This window comes from Geotrypetes seraphini, chromosome 2, assembly GCF_902459505.1.
Source record: "Geotrypetes seraphini chromosome 2, aGeoSer1.1, whole genome shotgun sequence".
Lineage (NCBI taxonomy): Eukaryota > Metazoa > Chordata > Amphibia > Gymnophiona > Dermophiidae > Geotrypetes > Geotrypetes seraphini.
The window spans coordinates 477,504,038-477,524,385 of NC_047085.1; the positions used below are offsets into that span (position 1 = coordinate 477,504,038).

At 36.7% G+C, this 20,348-nt stretch overlaps 2 protein-coding genes across 4 annotated transcripts in view; both read right to left on the minus strand.

Annotated features, from left to right (window-relative positions):
* The window catches only part of LOC117354349 (solute carrier family 22 member 13-like), a 39,052-nt gene extending 31,875 nt beyond the window's left edge, over positions 1–7,177 (minus strand). Inside the window, exon 1 of the mRNA XM_033931725.1 lies at positions 6,803–7,177. Within this exon, the coding sequence (XP_033787616.1) occupies positions 6,803–7,177 (375 nt within the window). The remainder of the gene's footprint in view (positions 1–6,802) is intronic.
* Positions 7,178–13,727: 6,550 nt separating this feature from the next.
* The window catches only part of OXSR1 (oxidative stress responsive kinase 1), a 119,084-nt gene continuing 112,463 nt past the window's right edge, over positions 13,728–20,348 (minus strand). For all 3 annotated transcript variants that reach the window (XM_033931728.1, XM_033931727.1, XM_033931729.1), the window contains exon 18: positions 13,728–19,143. In XM_033931728.1, the coding sequence (XP_033787619.1) occupies positions 19,069–19,143 (75 nt within the window). In that variant the 3' untranslated portion in view covers positions 13,728–19,068. The remainder of the gene's footprint in view (positions 19,144–20,348) is intronic.

Here is a 20,348-nt window from a genome sequence, read left to right on the forward strand (position 1 = left end):
AAGATTTTATGTTCACAAGTAACTGACATAAGGGGTTTCATTGTCCAAATAAGAATGCAGGGATTGTCACCCACTGGCAGTTTGGGTCTCCAGTTAAGGAGCAGTGAAAAGCAGCTTTAGTAAGAGGATGTGTTTGGGCTCTATACTGGGAAGTGATTAGCCATTATTTTCCAGCAAATACAATGAAATCTTGTCATCATGGATGTGTGGATAACAAAGGCTCAGTACAGCAAAAGAAAATGTTTAAATTTATTACAAATGTAGCACAGTGTGATGTGGCATGGCTATGTTTTGGCTGCTGCCTGCACCAGGGGTATAGTACACTATCCATAAAGACATGTGAATAAATATAAATCAATAATTGCATTTTTAAAAATACGGCTACAATCAAAGCAATTTATATATAGATACTTGTTTTGTAGTTGGGGCGATATAGGGTTAAGTGACTTGTACAGAGTCAAATGTAGTTGCAGTGGGGAGTTGAACTCAAGTTCCCCTGGTTCTCAGGCCACTGCATTAACCTTTAGGCTACTACTCCATCCCTATCTCGTATCACTGTGGAGGTATAACAAGGCATTTTAACATTCAAAGGAAGAGTCCTGAAGAAAGACTTTTTACAAAGTTCTATTAATTTTTTGAGCATTTTTTCTGTTGTCTTTCCTGTGGTTTTAACAAGACTGACTTTCCTGGGGATATAACAAGGCATTTTAACATTCAAAGGAAGAGTCCTGAAGAAAGACTTTTTACAAAGTTCTATTAATTTTTTGAGCATTTTTTCTGTTGTCTTTCCTGTGGTTTTAACAAGACTGACTTTCCTGGGGATATAACAAGTCTTTGAGGTCGACTGGTTCTGTGGTTTTGCAACTTCTTATGAAACCTAATATTGATTTGACAAGCTTGTCCTGGAAATTTTGTTCTGGTCATCAATTTTTTGAAATCTAATTCTATTTTTTCTGATGTTATGGATTAACAGATGATAGATGTTTATTTGATTTATTAATTATAATTTATATATCTTTTTTAATATTATGGCAGATACTTCCATAATAACATAAATAATATAGAAATATGAGTTTTATTTTTATTTTATTTTTTTTATCCTCTAGCTGTAACATTAGTGTTTAGTAAAGATGATTTGAATCTTTTATAAGTTGAGAAATGGATTACTTTTATCTTTAGATATGATTTTCTTCTAGTGTGACAAGTATTTAGTATTTATATATATTTATTCTTATATGTTCTTTGTTTGCTGATTTTAGGTTTTTATTTTATTATAAAATTTATAATGAGGGAATGAATGGATATGAATTTTAAAGGTTGGGAAGATTTGGAATTTTTATTATTTTAATGTTCATTTATATTCTGGATATCTAGTAATAATTATTTTATTTAATCATTTAGTCTTCATTTTTAATATTTATTAATTTTTCTAAATTTGTTACATGTTTTGGTTGAATAGGATGATAATTTTATATAATAATTTCTACTGTCTCTAATTTTAGATAATATAAATTATATAATTTAATATATTAATTTTAACATTTCATATTTCAATATTTATTATTTTAATATTTTATTGGGTATCTATTAAACATAAACATTAATTTATTTATTCATTTAGTTTTTTATATTTGGTATTTATTAATTTTTGTGATTTTTGTTTTGTTTGGATAAGTTGGAAATTTTATATAATAAGTTTTAATGTCTATAATGAAAAATGATATTAGTTAAATAATATAATTTATTATTTTCAAGATTTCATTTTATGGTAATTTTAAGTAATGATTTTAATTTAATTCATTATTTTAAGATTTTATTATAGTATGAATTGATAGTTTGCTGGTTGGGGATTTCTTTCGATTTCCTGGTCTTTATGTGTGCTGTCATTCACTTATATTTGTTATGGGGGATGGGTATGGGAGGGTATATAGGGGTTTTAAGGGAGGGTAATTGGATGTGTAATTGGGATAATTTATATATAAGAATTAAAATCTTTTCAGGTCATTTTCTTTGGTTCCTTAAAATAAATATAAATATAAATGTATTTTAAAATGTATTCGTTGAATGTTAATGGACTCAATCACCCTATAAAGAAAAAGAAAGCCTTATCTTTTCTTAAAAGACAGGGGGCAAATATTTATTTCCTGCAAGAAACTCATTTATCTGCATTAGAATCAAGTAAGCTGGAAGGGGGTTGGGTTAAACAGTGTTTTTTTTGCCCCTGCTGTAGGCAAAAAAGCTGGTGTGGCTATCTTGATACATAAAAAATGTATGGCTACTTTTACTATGTTATCTATGGATCCTTTCGGAAGATGGGTCCAAGTAAAAATGAGCTCAGGGAAAGATACCTTGATACTGTTCAATAGCTATGCACCTAATTTGAATCAATCTGAGTTTTTTAAAAACCTTCAACAAATAATTTTACCATCATCTTCCTCCAATTTAATTTTGGCAGGGGACTTTAATGCAGTAATGGACCCTATTTTAGATAAAAAGCCTAGTAAAATTTTAAAATCTTTAGGATTAGATAATTTGATAAATTCTTGTGGTTTAAAAGATATTTGGAGGATTTTTCATTTCAATGATCAGGAATTTTCATTTTATTCCCATGTTCACAAATCATTTTCTAGAATTGATTATTTTTTCGTTTCAGATAATTTAGTACAGAAGGTTAAGAAGACGAATATAGATTCAATTATACTTTCAGATCATGGGGGTATTTGGATTGATTTTGAGATAGATGAATAATAGTCCTGTTTGGAGGTTTAATAATACATCGCTAGCAGATTCCAATTTTATAGAAAAATTTAAGTTAAAAATAAGTGAATTTTTTCAGTTTAATGAATCAGAAGAAATGTCTCAGGAAATTTTATGGGATGCCTTTAAAGCTACCTTGAGAGGACACATAATTTCGTACTCAGCATATGTTAGAAAACAACTAAATAAAGATTTTTTAATTTTAGAACAAAATATTAGAGAATTGGAAATTAAATTAAAGGAAAAATTGGAACAAAGTATTTATCAGAATTTGCTAAAAGTAAAATTTAGATACAATGAGATATCATCACAATTGGCTAGAAAGGAGTTTGTGTCCTATAAGGCATTGTATTATGGAACCTCAAATAAGGTGGGAAGATTACTAGCTAACTATTTAAAAGCAAAAAAAAGGAAAGCTAATATAATGGCTATTTCAGATGATAATGGAATAATTCATTCTCAAATTAAAAATATTTTACAACAATTTTTGAAATTTTATGAAAGCTTGTATTCTTCTGAGCATTATTTTAATAAAGAGAAAGATGGTTTTGAATTTTTAAAGTTGATTAATGGGCCTAAAGTTCCTGATCATATGAAAGAAAATCTCGAAGCACCTATAACACAAAAAGAAATTCAGAGGGCTTTAAAGTCCCTTAGAGTTGGATCCGCTCCAGGAAGTGATGGATATACGGTAGAATTTTTTAACTCTTTTCAAACTATTTTGTTACCCCATCTTTTCAAATTATATCAGTTTCAACTAAATAAAGGTTGTATTTCAGGTACTATGGCAGAAGCTTTAACAATAGTTTTGCCTAAGCCAAACAGAGATCCCATGTTGGTTTCAAACTATAGGCCTATTTCTTTGATTAATGTTGATGGGAAATTGTTAGCTAAAATATTGGCTTTGCATTTGAATAAGGCTCTCCCTTATATTATTGGTATGCATCAAACAGGTTTTGTTGCTCAAAGACATTCTTCAAATAACACCAGATTAGCTTTTCATATTTTACATTTAACAAAGGATATGAAAGATCCGGCTTTCTCTGTTTCTTTAGATGCAGAGAAAGCTTTTGATCAGGTAGAATGGACTTTTATATATAAAACAATGGATTGGTTTGGTTATGGTTCTCGATTTATACAAATGATTCAATCCCTGTATAGCTCCCCATCTGCTAGATTATATATAAATAATACTTTTTCAGAAAGGTTCTTTTTAGAAAGGGGAGTTAGACAGGGTTGTCCATTATCTCCTTTGTTATTTGATATTGTTTTGGAACCTCTACTTTTAGCTATTCAACAATCAAAGGAGATAGAAGGTATTCCTTATGCAGGTTGGGAATATAAAATTTCTGCTTATGCAGATGATATTTTGATTCATTTGAGAAATCCGGAGTCAACCATTCCACATTTATTGGATTTGATTGATAAATTTGGAAAATTTTCAGGTTATAAAATAAATTGGAATAAATCAGAAATTCTTCCACTAAATGTACATTGTATAAAAGGCTTATTTGATTCGTTTCAGTTTAGTTGGAAGAAAGATGGAATAAAATATTTAGGAATTTGGATAAAAAGTACATTGGAAGAAACAATGAAGGTAAATGAAAAATCCTTATTACTAAAAGTTACAGAATTGTGTGAGCAATGGAATCCTTTGCATATTTCTTGGTGGGGGAGAGTGCAAACAGTAAAGATGATGATTTTGCCTATAGTTTGTTACCAAATGAGTATGTTACCAGTTTATTTTCAAGAGTCCTTTTACAAAAAATTAAATAATATTTTGACAAAATTTGTTTGGCTTGGGAAAAAAACAAGAATTGCTTTAGTATCATTGCAAAAATCAATTGTGGAGGGTGGGGTAAATTTTCCAAACTTTTATAGGTACCATCAAGCCTATATATTGCGTCAAGGTATGTATTGGATCCTCCCTGAGCTTATTGATCATCAACCAGATTGGTTATATTTGGAACGGAATTTGGTGTCCCCTATGAGACTTCCACATGTATTAAGTATCAGATTTCATAAATATGCTAAGGACAATATAATTTATTGGATACTTGGAAAACTATTAAATTTATTGATAAATTAACAGAGGTACCAATAATGAAATCTACTTTACAGTCCTTATGGTTAAACTCCAAGATTCAAATAGGCGGTGCTGGAATCGCTTGGAAGAATTGGATGCAGGCAAATATTAGGACATTAGATGATCTTATTTCTAATGGTAATCTGCTTGAGTTTTCACAACTGCAGCATTCATTTGGTATTTCAAACACTCAACAATATAGGTACTTGCAGTTGAAGCAGGCTATTCAGATGGGGTTCCCTGAATGGAAAAATTTGAAAACTTATTTTAGCTTGCAAATCCTTTGCTACCAAACAGATTTAATAGGACATCAGGCTGCCCCAGTGGTATAAATTGAGTTCTGGATTTTTAAATAAAAAACCAAAAAATAGTCTTAGAGATATTTGGAGTATCGAGTTAAAACAGCATATTTCTGTTTCTCGTTGGCCACGAATCTGGACTTGGAGGTTAAGATGTACAATGTCAGCATCTATGAGACAAACATGGTTGTTTTTATTACATAGAATTTTTTGGACTCCAGTTCGGTTGAATAAAGTAGATAGTTCTAAATCTAATAGATGTTGGCATTGTCATATTGATATTGGGACTTTGGATCATCTTTTATTTTTTTGTCCATTGATACTTGGCTTTTGGAAGTCGATTTGGGGGCAAATTAATAATATTCTTCAATCCTCTATTCCTTTGACATATGAAGCAATAATTTTTGGAACGATTCTGCATGATAAACCCACTTTGGATAGAAATAATAGTAGCCTTTTCATGATCTTATCAGGAATAGGGGTTCAAATGATCACATCTAATTGGAAAAATCATGATAGGATTAATTTTAGAATATTGTGTTCAGTTTTGGAGACCGTATCTGGCAAAGGACGTAAAAAGACTTGAAGCGGTCCAGAGGAGGGTGACAAAAATGATAGGAGGCTTGCGCCAGAAGACATATGAGGAGAGACTGGAAGCCCTGAAGAGTATTAACGTAGAACAAAATCTTTTCCAGAGAAAGGAAAATGGTAAAACCAGAGGACATAATTTGAGGTTGAGGGGTGGTAGATTCAAGAGTAATGTTAGGAAATTCTACTTTACGGAGAGGGAAGTGGGTGCCTGGAATGTGGTCCCGAGAGAGGTGGTGGAGAAGATAACGGTGACCGAGTTCAAAGAAGTGTGGGATAAACACAGAGGAACTAGAATCAGAAAATAATATTAAATATTGAACTAAGGCCAGTACTGGGCAGACTTGCATGGTTTGTGTCTGTATATGACAGTTTGGGGGAGGATGGGCTGGAGAGGGCTTCAATGGCTGGGAGGGTTTAGATGGGCTGGAGTAGGTTTTAACGGAGATTTCAGCAGTTGGAACCCAAGCACAGTACAGGGTAAAGCTTTGGATTCTTGCCCAGAAATAGCTAAGAAGAAAAAATTAAAAAATTTAAATTGAATCAGGTTGGGCAGACTGGATGGACCATTCGGGTCTTTATCTGCCGTCATCTACTATGTTACTATGTAAGTTGGGATGTTTATACTATAAGGTCGCTTTTAGTGCCGCTCCGCTTTACCTTGTTGATAGATTTGTTACTATGATTCACGGGAACAGTAGGCAATCCATGCCCTATTTATGTTCCCTTCTGTTAAGGGCTATAAAAATAAGAAATATCATGGGCACTGTCTTTCCTATCAAGCAGCTCAATTCGATAAAGAATTCCGCCCATTACTGACCAGATCAATATTTTATAAACATTACAGAAAACTTTTTAAAACTCTTCTTTTTTCTAAATTTGTAGCTAGCTAATTCTTGCGTATTGCATTCTCTCTGTATTCACTCATAGCATAATCTTTTGTAAACCACATTAAACTAAGGATTATGCAGTATAGAAATCTGTTATGTTATATTATGTCTTTTAGCTATTAAACAGCAAGGTTAACATTTCACATTCTAATGCTATCTAAAATATTCAAAACGTTACTAACCTCCATTATCAATGTTGACTTTTGCTCCGAAGTATCATATATCCATCCATCCCTGCACTTCACTGTAGTATTCAGCCCGTATTTCTCAATTGATTCAATATCCCAATCCACAGGAGTATACATATAACATTCCTCATAAGATCCATGCTCATTCTTTGGAAGCGTTAAATTCAGCTGTTGCTCTTTGGTCAAGTTGGGAGCAATTATTCGGATCCAGCTTGTATTACAATGATGAGGCACAGAAATCCCCATGAACACCTGGCTAAATGTATTAATTGCAGTCAGAAAACATGGAATGCACATAAACAACACCAACCATTTTTGAAATTGCCCAAATTCGCCAGCACTTTTCAGAATTTCTTCAAAGCTGGTCATTGTTCATTTCATCTATTACTGAGCTGTCCAAAGGTAAAACACTTGTACAACGTGAAATTAATGTTTAAACTCTTCACTATCAGTACAGATAATTGAATTTGGATAATCCCCAAATAACTTGACTTCTGTTCTGTGAAGCTACAGAATAGACCAGGATAAAATGCCAGAGGTAGGCAGAAGATTTGAGGACAAAGTGGGAGCTAAGGAGACTTTACTATAATATAACCTGAGAATGGAAAAGGAGTATTTTACAGAATAGGGACAATTAGTGGAACAATGACTGCATTCCCCATCCCTTCCCTCTTTGGTATTGAGGCACTGATAAAGGACAGCATCATTAATCACCTTGATGGACACAGTTTAATAAAGACCAGCCAGCATGGTTTCAGCAAAGGCAGATCTTGCCTGACGAACTTGCTGCACTTCTTCGAGGGAGTAAACAGGCGGATAGACAAGGGCGACCCGGTCGACATTGTATATCTGGATTTTCAGAAGGCGTTCGACAAGGTTCCACATGAATGACTACTTCATAAAATTGCAAGCCATGGAATCGAGAGTGAAATACTCACATGGGGGCCACCGCATGAGCGGACTGCTGGGCAGGATGGACCACTGGTCTGACCCAGCAGCAGCAATTCTTATGTTCTTATGAGTATGAAAGAAAGTAGCAAGCATGTTGAAACAAGTCTGTGCATGTTGGGATTTGTCTCAAGGTTGCTTATGCACAATTGCAGCTCAGTGCAATTCTAACATTCCAAGAGACAAGATGTCAGGAGAGTCTTCATAAAAATCAAGAAACTACTAGATTTGGAGCACTGTTCAGTGATAAAATTTCTAAAAAAAGGAAAGATAAAAGGCAAAGGAGATACATGAACATATGACTGCAGTTTATGGTGAGTTTGCCTCATCATCCTGCAAAGTAAAATTTTGGAGCAAGCAGTTTGAGTGAGGTAGAGTCAATTGAAGACAGCTGTGGAAGCAGCTTCCTCAGAAATGAACAAAAAAGTTGAGGATTTAATTTTGTCAGAATTAAGGTTTCATGAATAACTGAAGAAATGGGCATCTCATCAGGTACAGTTTGGAAAATAATTCATGAAAAGTTGGGTATGTCCAAGGATAGTGCAAGATGGGTTCCAAGAATTCTGACACCATGTCAGAAGGCCACAAGGCTCCAGTGCTGTCAGGAGAACTTGGAGATGCTCTGTAAAGACCAAGTGAATTTTTTTCATTGTTTGGTGACTGGAGATGAGACCTACAGAGATTCTGAGTCCAAAATGGAGTCAATGCAATGGAATCTTGAGTCATCCTCCACCCCCAAAAAGCAACTGGTTCAGTAACTGACAAGAGGGGGAGCTATTTTAGATTTGGTCCTTAGTGGAATGCAAAGCATAGTACATTAGGTAACTGTGTTGGTGCCACTGGGAAACAGTGATTATGACATGATCAAATTTGAGACGATACCTGGAGCGATATCACAAAAGAAATCTACTGTAGCGGCATTTAATTTTCAAAAGGGCAACTATGATAAAATGAGGAAAATGGTTAAAAAGAAGCTAAAATGATCAGTTACAAAGGTTAGGACTGTAAACCAGGCATGGATGTTATTTATAAATGCCCTTGTGGAAGCCCAGACTAGATATATTCCACATATTAACAAACAAAGATGGAAAGTGGAGGAAATGAAAGCCAGGATGGTTAAAAGGTGAAGTGAAATAGGCTATTAGAGCCAAAAAACATCCTTTAAAGAATGTAAAAAGGATCCAAATGAAGAAAATAAGAACAAACACTGGCAAGTTAGATACAAAGCATTGCTAAAGAAAGCCAAGAAAGAATATGACAGTAACAAAAAAATATATATATATTTTTGCTCAAATATGACAATTCCTCAAGGCAGTCTTTAGGAAACATGATAAAATCAAAAAGCATTTACCAACCTGAAGATCCTGCCTGTTCAAACATGTTCCTTTTGTCATCTTCATTAAAGCACTTCTTATGATGTTTCATTCGAGCCACCAGGCCTAACATTTCTTTGTTAGTGTTTGCATTTTGCATGCCTGCCTTACTTTTAGGTAGAGGAACATCATTTAAAATATTCCCAAACCAGGTCTCTTTAAGGCCTGCTGCCATTATAGAATTTCTCTTCCAAAGAGTGAATGGGTCTCTCGTATGAAGAGAGACTGAACAAATTGCAGCTCTACACTCTCGAGGAACGTAGGGAGAGGGAAGACATGATCGAAACATTTAAGTACCTCACGGGACGTGTCGAAGTGGAAGATGATATTTTCTTTCTCAAGGGACCCTCGGCCACAAGAGGGCACCCACTCAAACTCAGGGGCGGAAAATTTCATGGCGACACCAGAAAGTATTTCTTCACAGAGAGAGTGGTTGATCATTGGAACAAGCTTCCAGTGCAGGTGATCGAGGCAGACAGCGTGCCAGACTTTAAGAATAAATGGGATACCCATGTGGGATCCCTACGAGTGTCAAGATAAGGAAATTGGGTCATTAGGGCATAGACAGGGGGTGGGTAAGCAGAGTGGGCAGACTTGATGGGCTGTAGCCCTTTTCTGCCGTCATCTTCTATGTTTCTATGTAACTAAACCTCAGACCCTCAGGCTATACACGCAAAGATCCTAAGACTTGTGGTATATTCTGCTCAAAAGGTTTCACTTTAATTTTTACTACTTGCCCCTCCCTTTGTTTATGGCATCTTAGGAAAGTGTAACAGTTAGAGGATAGTATACATAAGACCATAAGAATAGCCTTACTGGGTCAGACCAATGGTCCATCAAGCCCAGTAGTCCGTTGTCACAGTGGCCAATCCAGGTCACTAGTATCTGGCTAAAGCCCAAGGAGTAGCAATATGAGGGTTGGTGGTTTAGTTGTGGGAAGTAGTTTTCAGAGATGAAGGCAGGTTTGGGATTGAGGAGAGTTCAGAGCAGGGGAGAGGAAACTGCTTATTTCAAACTGCCTAACTTGGAAACTTGGATAAGCAGGGGGAGGGTGGGGGAGGAGGTATTTCTCTCTCCAGACTCAGTCCAATATGGTCCATTTTTGAACCCGATATGTCTTTGCACAAGTGCCCCCCCCCTCATATGCCAAGTTTCATTCAACTCCATTTAATTTTCAGTTATTTTGCAACAAAAAGAGAGACTCATGCTGAAGTAGTAAATATTTATTTTCATATTAAATCAAAACATCATCCTACCCAGAAAACTGAACCAACCTTGATCTGAGTAGAACTTTATCCTTGATATTCTTTTCTAATTTTATATTGTTTAGATCAGTGGTCTCAAAACTCAAACCCTTTGCAGGGCCACATTTTGGATTTGTAGGTACTTGGAAGGCCTCAGTAAAAATAGTTCATGTCTTATTAAAGAAATGACAATTTTGCATGAGGTAAAAAAACTCTTTATAGTTTATAAATCTTTCTTTTTGGCTAAGTCTTAATAATAATATTGTAATTTATAGCTAAAGAGATATGATCAAGAAACTGTTTTATTTTACTTTTGTGATGATAAACATACCGATGGCCTCAAAAGAGTACCTGGCGGGCCGCATGTGGCCTCCAGGTCGCGAGTTTGAGATCACTGGTTTAGATGGATTCACTGTTGAGAAGATGTGTTAGAAAAATCTGTAAAGCAAAGATTCGCTTAATGCAAAAACAAGAGAGGCTCACGTTACTAGTTATTTAAAGTATCAAACTCTAGAATTGGAGCTCAGAGGGCTTGTGAGAGCAGTGGTGATCAAGTGGAGAAAGACTAGAAGCCTGAGTCTCCCTCCACCACGTGATGTTGACATCCTAATTCCCCAGAACAGCTGAAAGTGCTGTATTACCTGCACTACCAAAGGGATGTGCTGTAAGAGGCACACCAGGACCCTTGGAGCCTCAAAGGAGCAAGATGTGCTTGGATCTTTGGCAGAAGTTTAAAAGATCTTCCGTATAACTAAGTTAAACATACAGTGGTACCTTGGATTACGAGCATAATCCGTTCCAGGAGCATGCTCGTAATCCAAAATGCTCGTTTATCAAAACGAGTTTCCCCATAGGAAATAATGGAAACTCACTTTGATACGTTCCCCCCCCCCCCCGTGAGGCCAGGGCTCTGCTACACCCCCGCTCACAAAGTCCCCCCCCCCCCGCGTGATCCGGCACCCCCCGTGAGAACAGGCACCCCCCGCCCGACCAACTTTAACTCACCCCCCCGTCTGCCACCGGCACGAGAACCGCTCCTCCCCCGTTCGCAAAGGCCCCCCCCCCCGCTCGAATCAGCACCCTCCGCCCGCCCAACTTTAACTCACCCCCCCTTTGGCACCAGCACGCAGCCCATAAGTGCCGGTGCCGCTTGAAGATCTTCTTCTTCCCAGTCTCTGCCAGCTTTGAGCATGCATCTGTGCATGCCCAAGCCCTTCTAATTCTCCCTCTCACCGAGATTCTCGGCGAGAGGGAGAATTAGAAGGGCTTGAGCATGCGCAGATGCATGCTCAAAGCCGGCAGAGACTGGGAAGATCTTCAAGCGGCACCGGCACTTGTGGGCTGTGTGCCGGTGCCAAAGGGGGGGGTGAGTTAAAGTTGGGCGGGGGGGGGGGGGGTGCCGATTTGAGCGGGAGGGGGCCCTTTGCGAGCGGGAGGGAACAATGCCAGTTATCGGGGGGTGCTCGCAAATCGAGTCAACACTCGGATTGCGAGACATGTTTTGCGAGAATGTTTTGCTCGTCTTGCAAAACACTCGCAAACCGGGTTACTCGCAAAACGAGGTTTGACTGTAATTGTAACCGTTTCCATTATTATGAAGAGGAAAGAATCCTCAAATTGTAAAGGGTCTCAAGCTACTAGTATTCCACAAGGCCCCATAAATATGTTTTTTGTACAATGTCAGCCTATACAAGACCAACTGGAATCACAGTAAGAACAAGCTTTGTTCTGTTCTCCTGATATGACCCCTCTGCCTAGCACCTTCAAAGCAGTAACCATATCACCTGGATTGTTGGGTCAGGAGGGTCTTGCTATAAAAGGTGCCAGGAGGTATATCCTTATCTGGAACTCAATCGGTTCATCTTCCTAAGCCAAAATTTATTCTCAGTATGGACTGAGAGGATTCACATTCAACAGGATATTACTTTAAAAAGTTATCTGATCACTGGTGACTCAAATTAAGATCAGAATGGGGGATTCTATGGCATAACTGTGCCAGTTCGTGGAAGATATGGAGAGAAAATTTATTTTTTGTGAACAGAGGCTTCAGAGAGTGGAGTCTCAAATTAAAACACTGAAGATGACTGGCTCTGCTACAGTCTTCCCATTGGATTGGGAAGATTGGAGAATTCATTGAGAGTTAAGAATCTTAAGACTATTGAATTTCTCTCAAACAAGGTTGTCTTCAGAAATATTGTTAACTAAGGTGTTAATGATAAAAAGAAATTAAGGTATTATAATTATAATATCTTTCACAAAGATCTCATATGGTGAATGACATTTGACTCCCTGGAGGGAAATAATTTCAATTTGACAGAATTTCTTGAATCCTCTATGGATAATATTTTTATTAGGGCTACCTTCCTAACAGTCACAACAGAGAATGATGAAATTATGGTATTGAAATTGTATAAGAAAGAGTATTCTATACTCTTTTCTATACCATTCTCCCAAAGGAGCTCAGAACAGTTTACATGAATTTATTCAGGAACTCAAACATTTTTTCCTGGTTGGCTTACAATCTATCTAATATACCTGGGGCAAAGGAGGGGGATCAAGTGACTTACCCACAGTTTTTGTTGTCAAATGGTTTATGCGTTTCCAGATGTGGCCTGTGCCACTCAGGCCAGGAGAAATCTAAAGTTCTAACTATAGTGGGTACTCTTTTTAAGATTCCCCCGTACAGGGAGATATTTTTAAAACCAATAGGAGGAAATATTTTTTTCATTCAGAGAATAGTTAAGCTCTGGAACATATTGCCAGAGGTTGTGGTAAGAGCGGTTAACGTAGCTGGTTTTAAAAAAGGTTTGGACAAGTTCCTGGAGTAAAAGTGCACAGTTTGCTATTGAGACAGACATAGGGAAGCCACTGCTTGCCTTGGATCAGTAGCATGGAATGTTGCTACTATTTGAATTTTTGCCAAGTACTGGTGACTTGGATTGGCCACCGTGAAGACAGGCTACTTGGCTAGATGGACCATTGGTCTGACCCAGTAAGGCTATTTTTATGTTATTATGTTTGATCTCATGGCAAGGGAAACAGTATATCTTATGATCCACTTCAGTTAGAAAATTCCCTGATGGATAATATTCCTAAATATTTAGACATAGATATGGTTTAGGGGGTTGATTTAGTAAAAACAAGTCAAATTTGGAATTGCATTTTTCTATTTATTTTCCTTTTTGTGTATCTTCATTTCCTTTTTGTGTATTCTTCATTTCCGTAGCCTGCTGTACTATATTGTGCAATTTTCTAAATTTTTTCTTTATTATTTCATGTTACTAGTACATTACTGTAATATATTGCTATATGTAATATACTGAAATCAATAAAACCCTAGAACAAGCCACAACATACATTGGACAATTTTGTTCTTTATTGATTAAAAATAATTAGACATACATGCAGTAAAATACAAAGTCAAAAGAAGAATATTTTACACCTTTCATTATTAATCTACAACATACCATGTTGTGTAAAGCACTCCTCTGCTTCCTTAATAAACCATTACCCATTTGAATACCAACTTCATTATAAACACTGATTTCTAGGGTTCAGGCCATAGTTTACAAAAAAAAAAAATTCTGACGACTTTAGAAAAAAAAATCATTTTATGAACAGCATTGGCACTTTTATTTTAATAAATCTTCGGGAAAACAATCTCTTGAGCTTATAGTATTCTCAAGTGAACTTTGAGTAGCTAGCAAACATTGTGTCTACAGATCAAATAGTTTTACTGCATCTGTCTCCCACAAACGAAACAGAACTCAGAAAAGGGGTGAGCAAAGAACAGATCAGGATAGATTTAGGAATAAGTTACTCGAGATACACGTATGGTTTCATTTAGGCAGTTGCAGTTTTTTCTGTTTTCCAGCACCATTCTAGAAATGAATGCCACTGTCTGTATATCACACAAGCAGGCTAATACTGAACTAGCGGCTAGAGCTATCATTTTCCCACAGAAAATTACAAATCTTGTCTAGCCTTCATACTGATCAACATTCTTACACTACAAGTGTAAGAGAAAAACATACAGAAGGACAATAGGTTTTATACAATACCGAGCTCCGCTGCATCATACAGGTCAAGAATCACTCGCCTAATGATGCACTCTGTTATGAAGTGTACTAAAATGATCAGATGATTCACGAACTAGGGTGGACATGCCTTCTGTCTTATGGTTTCTTTTATACCACCTCGAATACGTCATGATTACAAACTGTAGTGTCTATTTCAAGGGTCTTTGTATAACAAGTAGTCCTTAACTGGAAGGCTTTCAATATTAACTACAGGCCAAAAAGTGTAGTATAAAAACATGCAAAAGCCAGGAGGCTGTCATAGCTGCTCAAAGAAAAATAAATAACTACACATTAAAAGTTTAATAAATCCAAAAAAACATGCCCTACTGAACATAGTTGTCCCGTTCTAATACTCATTTAAGATGCTGTATGTTGTCCAACAGAAAATGTTTCTACATTTCACTACTGAAAGCTACACTCTGATATTTCCAAAGTATACCTATTGCCAATACCTGTCCTTTCACCAATTCAAAACATTAATTACCAAATCATGTATTTGGCTGAAGCCCTCAGAAGAGCAAGGAACAGTGTGCCACAAATTACTTGGTTCATAAATCCATTTAGTTATTTGTGACATTAATCAATCAATCAGATTTAGCAGATATGGTCTGAATTAATTTGACACACTGCTCTACCACCAGGTTGGCTTCTTAAGATTTGATAAATGACATGGTACTATTTTTTTATTGACAAGGGTGGTTACCATACATATCATGTATACCTTTGAAATAATGTACAACATGTGTGTGTACAGCTCTTTCTTAAATTATAAGCTCACGCTTTTATTGTATAATGGATACAGAGGCCAGCTGTGAAAAAGTAACAGGAAAAAACACCCAACACCATTCATTACTCACTTATTAAAAGTGTGTCTTGATGCACATGTAATTTATACTATGCTAGACTTTAAATTGCTACCAAATACTTATATGCAAGCTGTGGCTTTTGGCTTCAATTACACCCTAATCAAACTGAATGTGGCTGCAGGTTAAAAAAAATGTGAAAACCAAAACAATTAGTCAAGACTGCACACAAAGTTCAACACACCTAATGGTGTCCTATTGGTCACCTTTTATTGCTAGAAAAAGCACTAAGAAATATTAGTTAGGCATTGTGTGAACTGAAAAAGTATTTGAGGATAATTGACATGCTAGTGATCTGCCTAAATCTAAGGCAAGGAATGCTTTAATATTACACCTTCAAATAGATTTTGTATGGTTTTCTATGACCAGGCTTTAGTAAATGTCTAACAATGCTACAAACAAATCACACTGCTTCTCAAATACAATAAGATAAATTTACATAGGGCTAGTGCTTTATGGAATTGCTTTATCTGTAATAGAATTGCATTTTGCTGACTAGCTTAAGTCAGTTTTGTTCTAATTATGCCACATTTGATGAAGACTACGGTAATTTAAACGATGCTGAAAGCTAATAGCAATTCACAATGTTGCAAGATTGTTCAAGAGACTTACTGAATTTTCATCAAGCATTTCCACTGAAATTAATTTAATGATCCTTAAGCAATACAACTTTTATGGAGACTTCAGATTGTTGCATGTTTGGCCTACGTTTGTATCAAAAATACTTCTGGATATGTAAGATCTGAAATAAGATATAATGTGATAGGTGGGAATCACATGATAGGGTAATAAGCAATAGGAATAAGAAGCAATAAGAAAAAATAATTAGGATAATCAATGACAGAGTCAAACAAACCAGTGTACACAATCTTAAAGGATATGGCCTGGTTATTTAAGGCATTTATTTATTAAGGGTTCCCAATCATTCTGTAATTATTAAGAGAGGAATTCTACATAACCATTCAATCCAGAATTTCACCCAAAATTCTCCCACTGATCAGGTATTAATTTTGGTCCTATGGAAAATGCAAGATCCTGTCTTAATGATAGTCTTCATTTTTTTGGTTATGGTTTTTTAACAATGCTACAAGAGCATTAGCGTCAGGTACTTTATTTCATTATTTTGATCTGGACAAATTTGGCCTTTTATGTGTTATCCAATATAAGTAGCAAGGTGACTTTTTTCTATAATACTAGGTAGAAGAAATGCTAGAAGTGGAATTGCAAGACTAAAAGATTTTGTCTAAATGTACCGAGGGTGACAAAGTGAAAGCAGAAACACTAACGGCCTCTTTTACAAAGCTGCGTTAACGACCCTGAAGCCCATAGAGATTTAAAGGGCTTCGGGGGGCTGTTACTGCGGCTTTGTAAAAGAGGTCGTAAATATTTGTATTCATGGAAGAAAATCCTGCAGGATCATAAATAATTAAGCAAAGGCACATATGGGAATAAGGTACATACCATACATTCATGGAAGAAATTATTTATGCGCTTGTAAATGTAAAAGGAGGGAAAGCCATAGAGCCACATGAGATATATACTAGGAGATAGACAGTAATCAGAGCTTCTGGCAGGTCCTCTGAAGAATATATTTAACACACACTTGGTCATGGCGAGTTTCCATAAGATTAGAGAAGGGCTGATATGGTCCCTTCTTCACGAAAGTAGTAGCAGAGATGAAATATGAAACTAAAGGCTAGCAATCCTTACCTTGGTGGTAGAAAAGTAATGGAGACACTACTGAAGGAAAGGATAGTGAACTTTCTAGAATCAAACAGGTTCACGATCCAAGATAACAGTTTTACAAAAAAAAAAAAAGATTGTTTTGAAAAATTTTTTTATTTTTTTACAATTTTTTTTACTAAAGTTTCCAAAGTAGTAGTTTGAGGACATGCACTGGATTAAGATTTTAGTAAAGTCTTTAATACTATTCCTCAACGAAGGCTTATAAAACTGAGTTGCCTGTGAATGTGTCCCAAGGTGGTGAACTATAGGTTGATTGACAGAGGATAAGGGGTAAATGGTATTACTTGAAGAAAAAAAAAACCGAATAGTGGAGTGTCTCAGGGATCAGGCTCAATAGTTTTAAAAGTGATACTGTAAAAAGGTTAGAAAAGAAAGAACACATTGCCTTTGTGTGGATGACAAAGATTTGCAAAGAATGGGCACTCCAGTAGAAGTAGACAAGAGAAATGATCTTCAAAAATTAGAAGCTTGTACTAAATCTTGGCAGTTAAGGTGACCAAAATGGTCTGGGGTTTGGGCAAGAAGACATATCCTGAAGAGCTGGAAGAGACAAGAAAGATACCTGAAAGGTATTAATGAACAAATAATATTTTTTAAAGATGGGAAAGCTATAGAACTTAATATAAGGAAATACTTTTTTCACAGAAAAAGTGGAAGATACCTGGAATGATAGAGGTGGTGAAGGGGAAAAAAATAGTAACAGAATTTAAAAAACGCATGGGATAAACACCAAGTATGCTTATGAAGCAAACAGTGGAACCAAAGGGAAACAAAACTTACCCCAAAAGGCATCGAGGTGTAGAACGCAGAGAATGAAAGGTACAATCTTAAACAATGGCATAGAGGAGGAAACCTGCACGTTCTGCAGGGAGTGGCAGGTGCAATTCTAGATATCTTACCGGGCAGACTAAATAAGACACTGCTGCTTTTTATCTGCCTGCCACCCGTTATGCTACTTGTTTATGATTTTAGATGATTAAGATGGGTCTTTCCTGTTGCTTCTACTTGCAGCTCTTTATGGATGTATTATCGAACAAGACAAAGTGTGTAAAAGTATTCCAACGGTTTGAATTACATAATGTCATCATATTCCTGTGTATAATCTGAGAAAACAAAAAATGTTGCTTCTATGCCTTATTGTCTCTAACTCTCCATACTGTCAAACATCTGCCTACTGATGTATCAAAACATGTGATCCATACTGCTGGGCCAGGTTCCTGCTAGGCTGCATCTAACTCTCAAATTTTATTGATGTATCTTATCCTGCTACACCTTGAAGGTAGACGTTCCATCCATTCCTTTTCTACCAACCCTGACAAATCTAATTCAAATTGCTTTGCATACTAGCATTTAGGTGGTATATGCCAGACTCATTTCTTGCTTCCTCGTAGCTTCAAACGGGCTCTCGTTACATACAATAGACGAGAGCGCAACCAGAGATGAAGCAGCAAATTATGTATCCTAGGAAAGTATACCATCACATAAAAAGTACAGAATGCATCCTCTCTACAGCAACACAACCAATACACTTCAGTTTAAACAGGACATTTTGTGCTGCTGACCGATAAAAATCACTCCTTTTTATGCTCGATACAAGTTTAATGCAAGCCAGTGAAACCACATTTAAGAAAAAAACATTGAGGCTGTCTATTTATAGTGCTGGTATCATTCATTACATGCTCATTAGTATTTTCAGTATAAGGCAGTAAAAATAAATGTAACGTGCACACTCTAAATGTTCAATCCAAATATCTCCTGGGAAAATTTTTTTTTAAAAATTCCAAAATTTTGTGCAGACCAGATAGCTGCTTAAAAAAAACCTATAAAGTAGATAAATTACACAGAGGGTCTGTGATTCTTGCTAGAAAAGGCTGTTTAAAGCTCCCAGTGGCTGGGACAGAGAGGGCTGGAGTACAACTCTTTGGCAACAGTGGTTTCTCTAGGCCAACAGAAACTTTACAAATATGCCCATGGGTTTGCAGTATGAAACATCTCCTAGAGTGCAGTTTAACTTATGCTGAGCTGTGCAAATCCTATAAGTTTTCCATCATCTGGAATATCCGAACCTTCAACGCCAGATGCCTAAGGATAAAAAAATAAAATAAAATAAATTTATTCAGGGTCCTTTATACATTAATAAATCTAAAGAGAAAACAAAAATCAGGCTGCATTCCATAATACTCCACATTTGCAGCTTGCAATCGTCTCAACTTTTATTTCTCAGCATTTCATCCTATAGTATGCATTTAGGCAATTTCCTGGAAAAGTAACCCTGTCTAAATGTTCTCTTTCACTGAAATGTAAATTAAGGGCTCCTTTTACTAAGCTGCAATAGTGTTTTTAGCACGCGCTAAGCAGCTAGAACTAACGCCAGCTCAATGCTGGCGTTAACGTCTAGCACGCGCGCTAAAACTGCTTTCGCAGCTTAGTAAAAGGAGCCTTTAATGTTTTTGTCCAAGCAAGCATAACAGGACAGGAGGATATAAAATGTATACGTTGTCACTGGATATAGCCTGGGATCAGTGTTTCCAGATACTATCAAATATTTCTAACATGCTCAGTTCAAAATATATCTATAATTGGAGATATCAACTCTTTAAGGAAAGTGGAAGGGTGCTGTGATGAACGGACTAGTATCCTGCTGCCCTCAACTACTATATGGACAGCAGTATATAGGTTCTCAAGTACAGCAATCTTTAGCTACAAGTTGGCTTGCCAAAAAAAAAAAAAAAAAAGAGGAAGGGGAAATACCCAACTAACAAAACCAATGCAAAAGCACATCTATTCTAATAAAACCCTTACCCGCGCAAGTGCTGTTGAAACGGCGTGATCCCTGCCGCCGTGATGTCTATCATATTCTATTTACGGCACGTGTGGCGGCTTCTGACAGCTTAAGATGCGTGTGCCGGCTTGCGGCGCATGCAGCTATTTCAACAGTGGTAAGGAGGGTGTCATGTGATGGCTGTCTCCTGTTAGCTGGCGCCTACTGATGGCTGTCCTACTACAGGACAGGGGGGAGCATGGAAGGGGTGCTGCTGGATGGGGGGAGGTAAAAGAAAGGGAAAAAGGCTACTGCAGGACAGGGAGATCAGGCAAGGGGTGGGTGCACAGGGAAGGGGGGAATGCTGCTGCTGCACAGGAAGTGTGTAGTGGGAAGGGGGCCAGGGAGCAATTTTGGTTTGCTTTGGGGGGGAGGAGAAGATAGAAGGGGGCCATGGATGCAGACAGAAAGACATGCAGGCAGTGCACAAAAACGAAAGACAGACACCCAGAAAGACAGCGGGCAG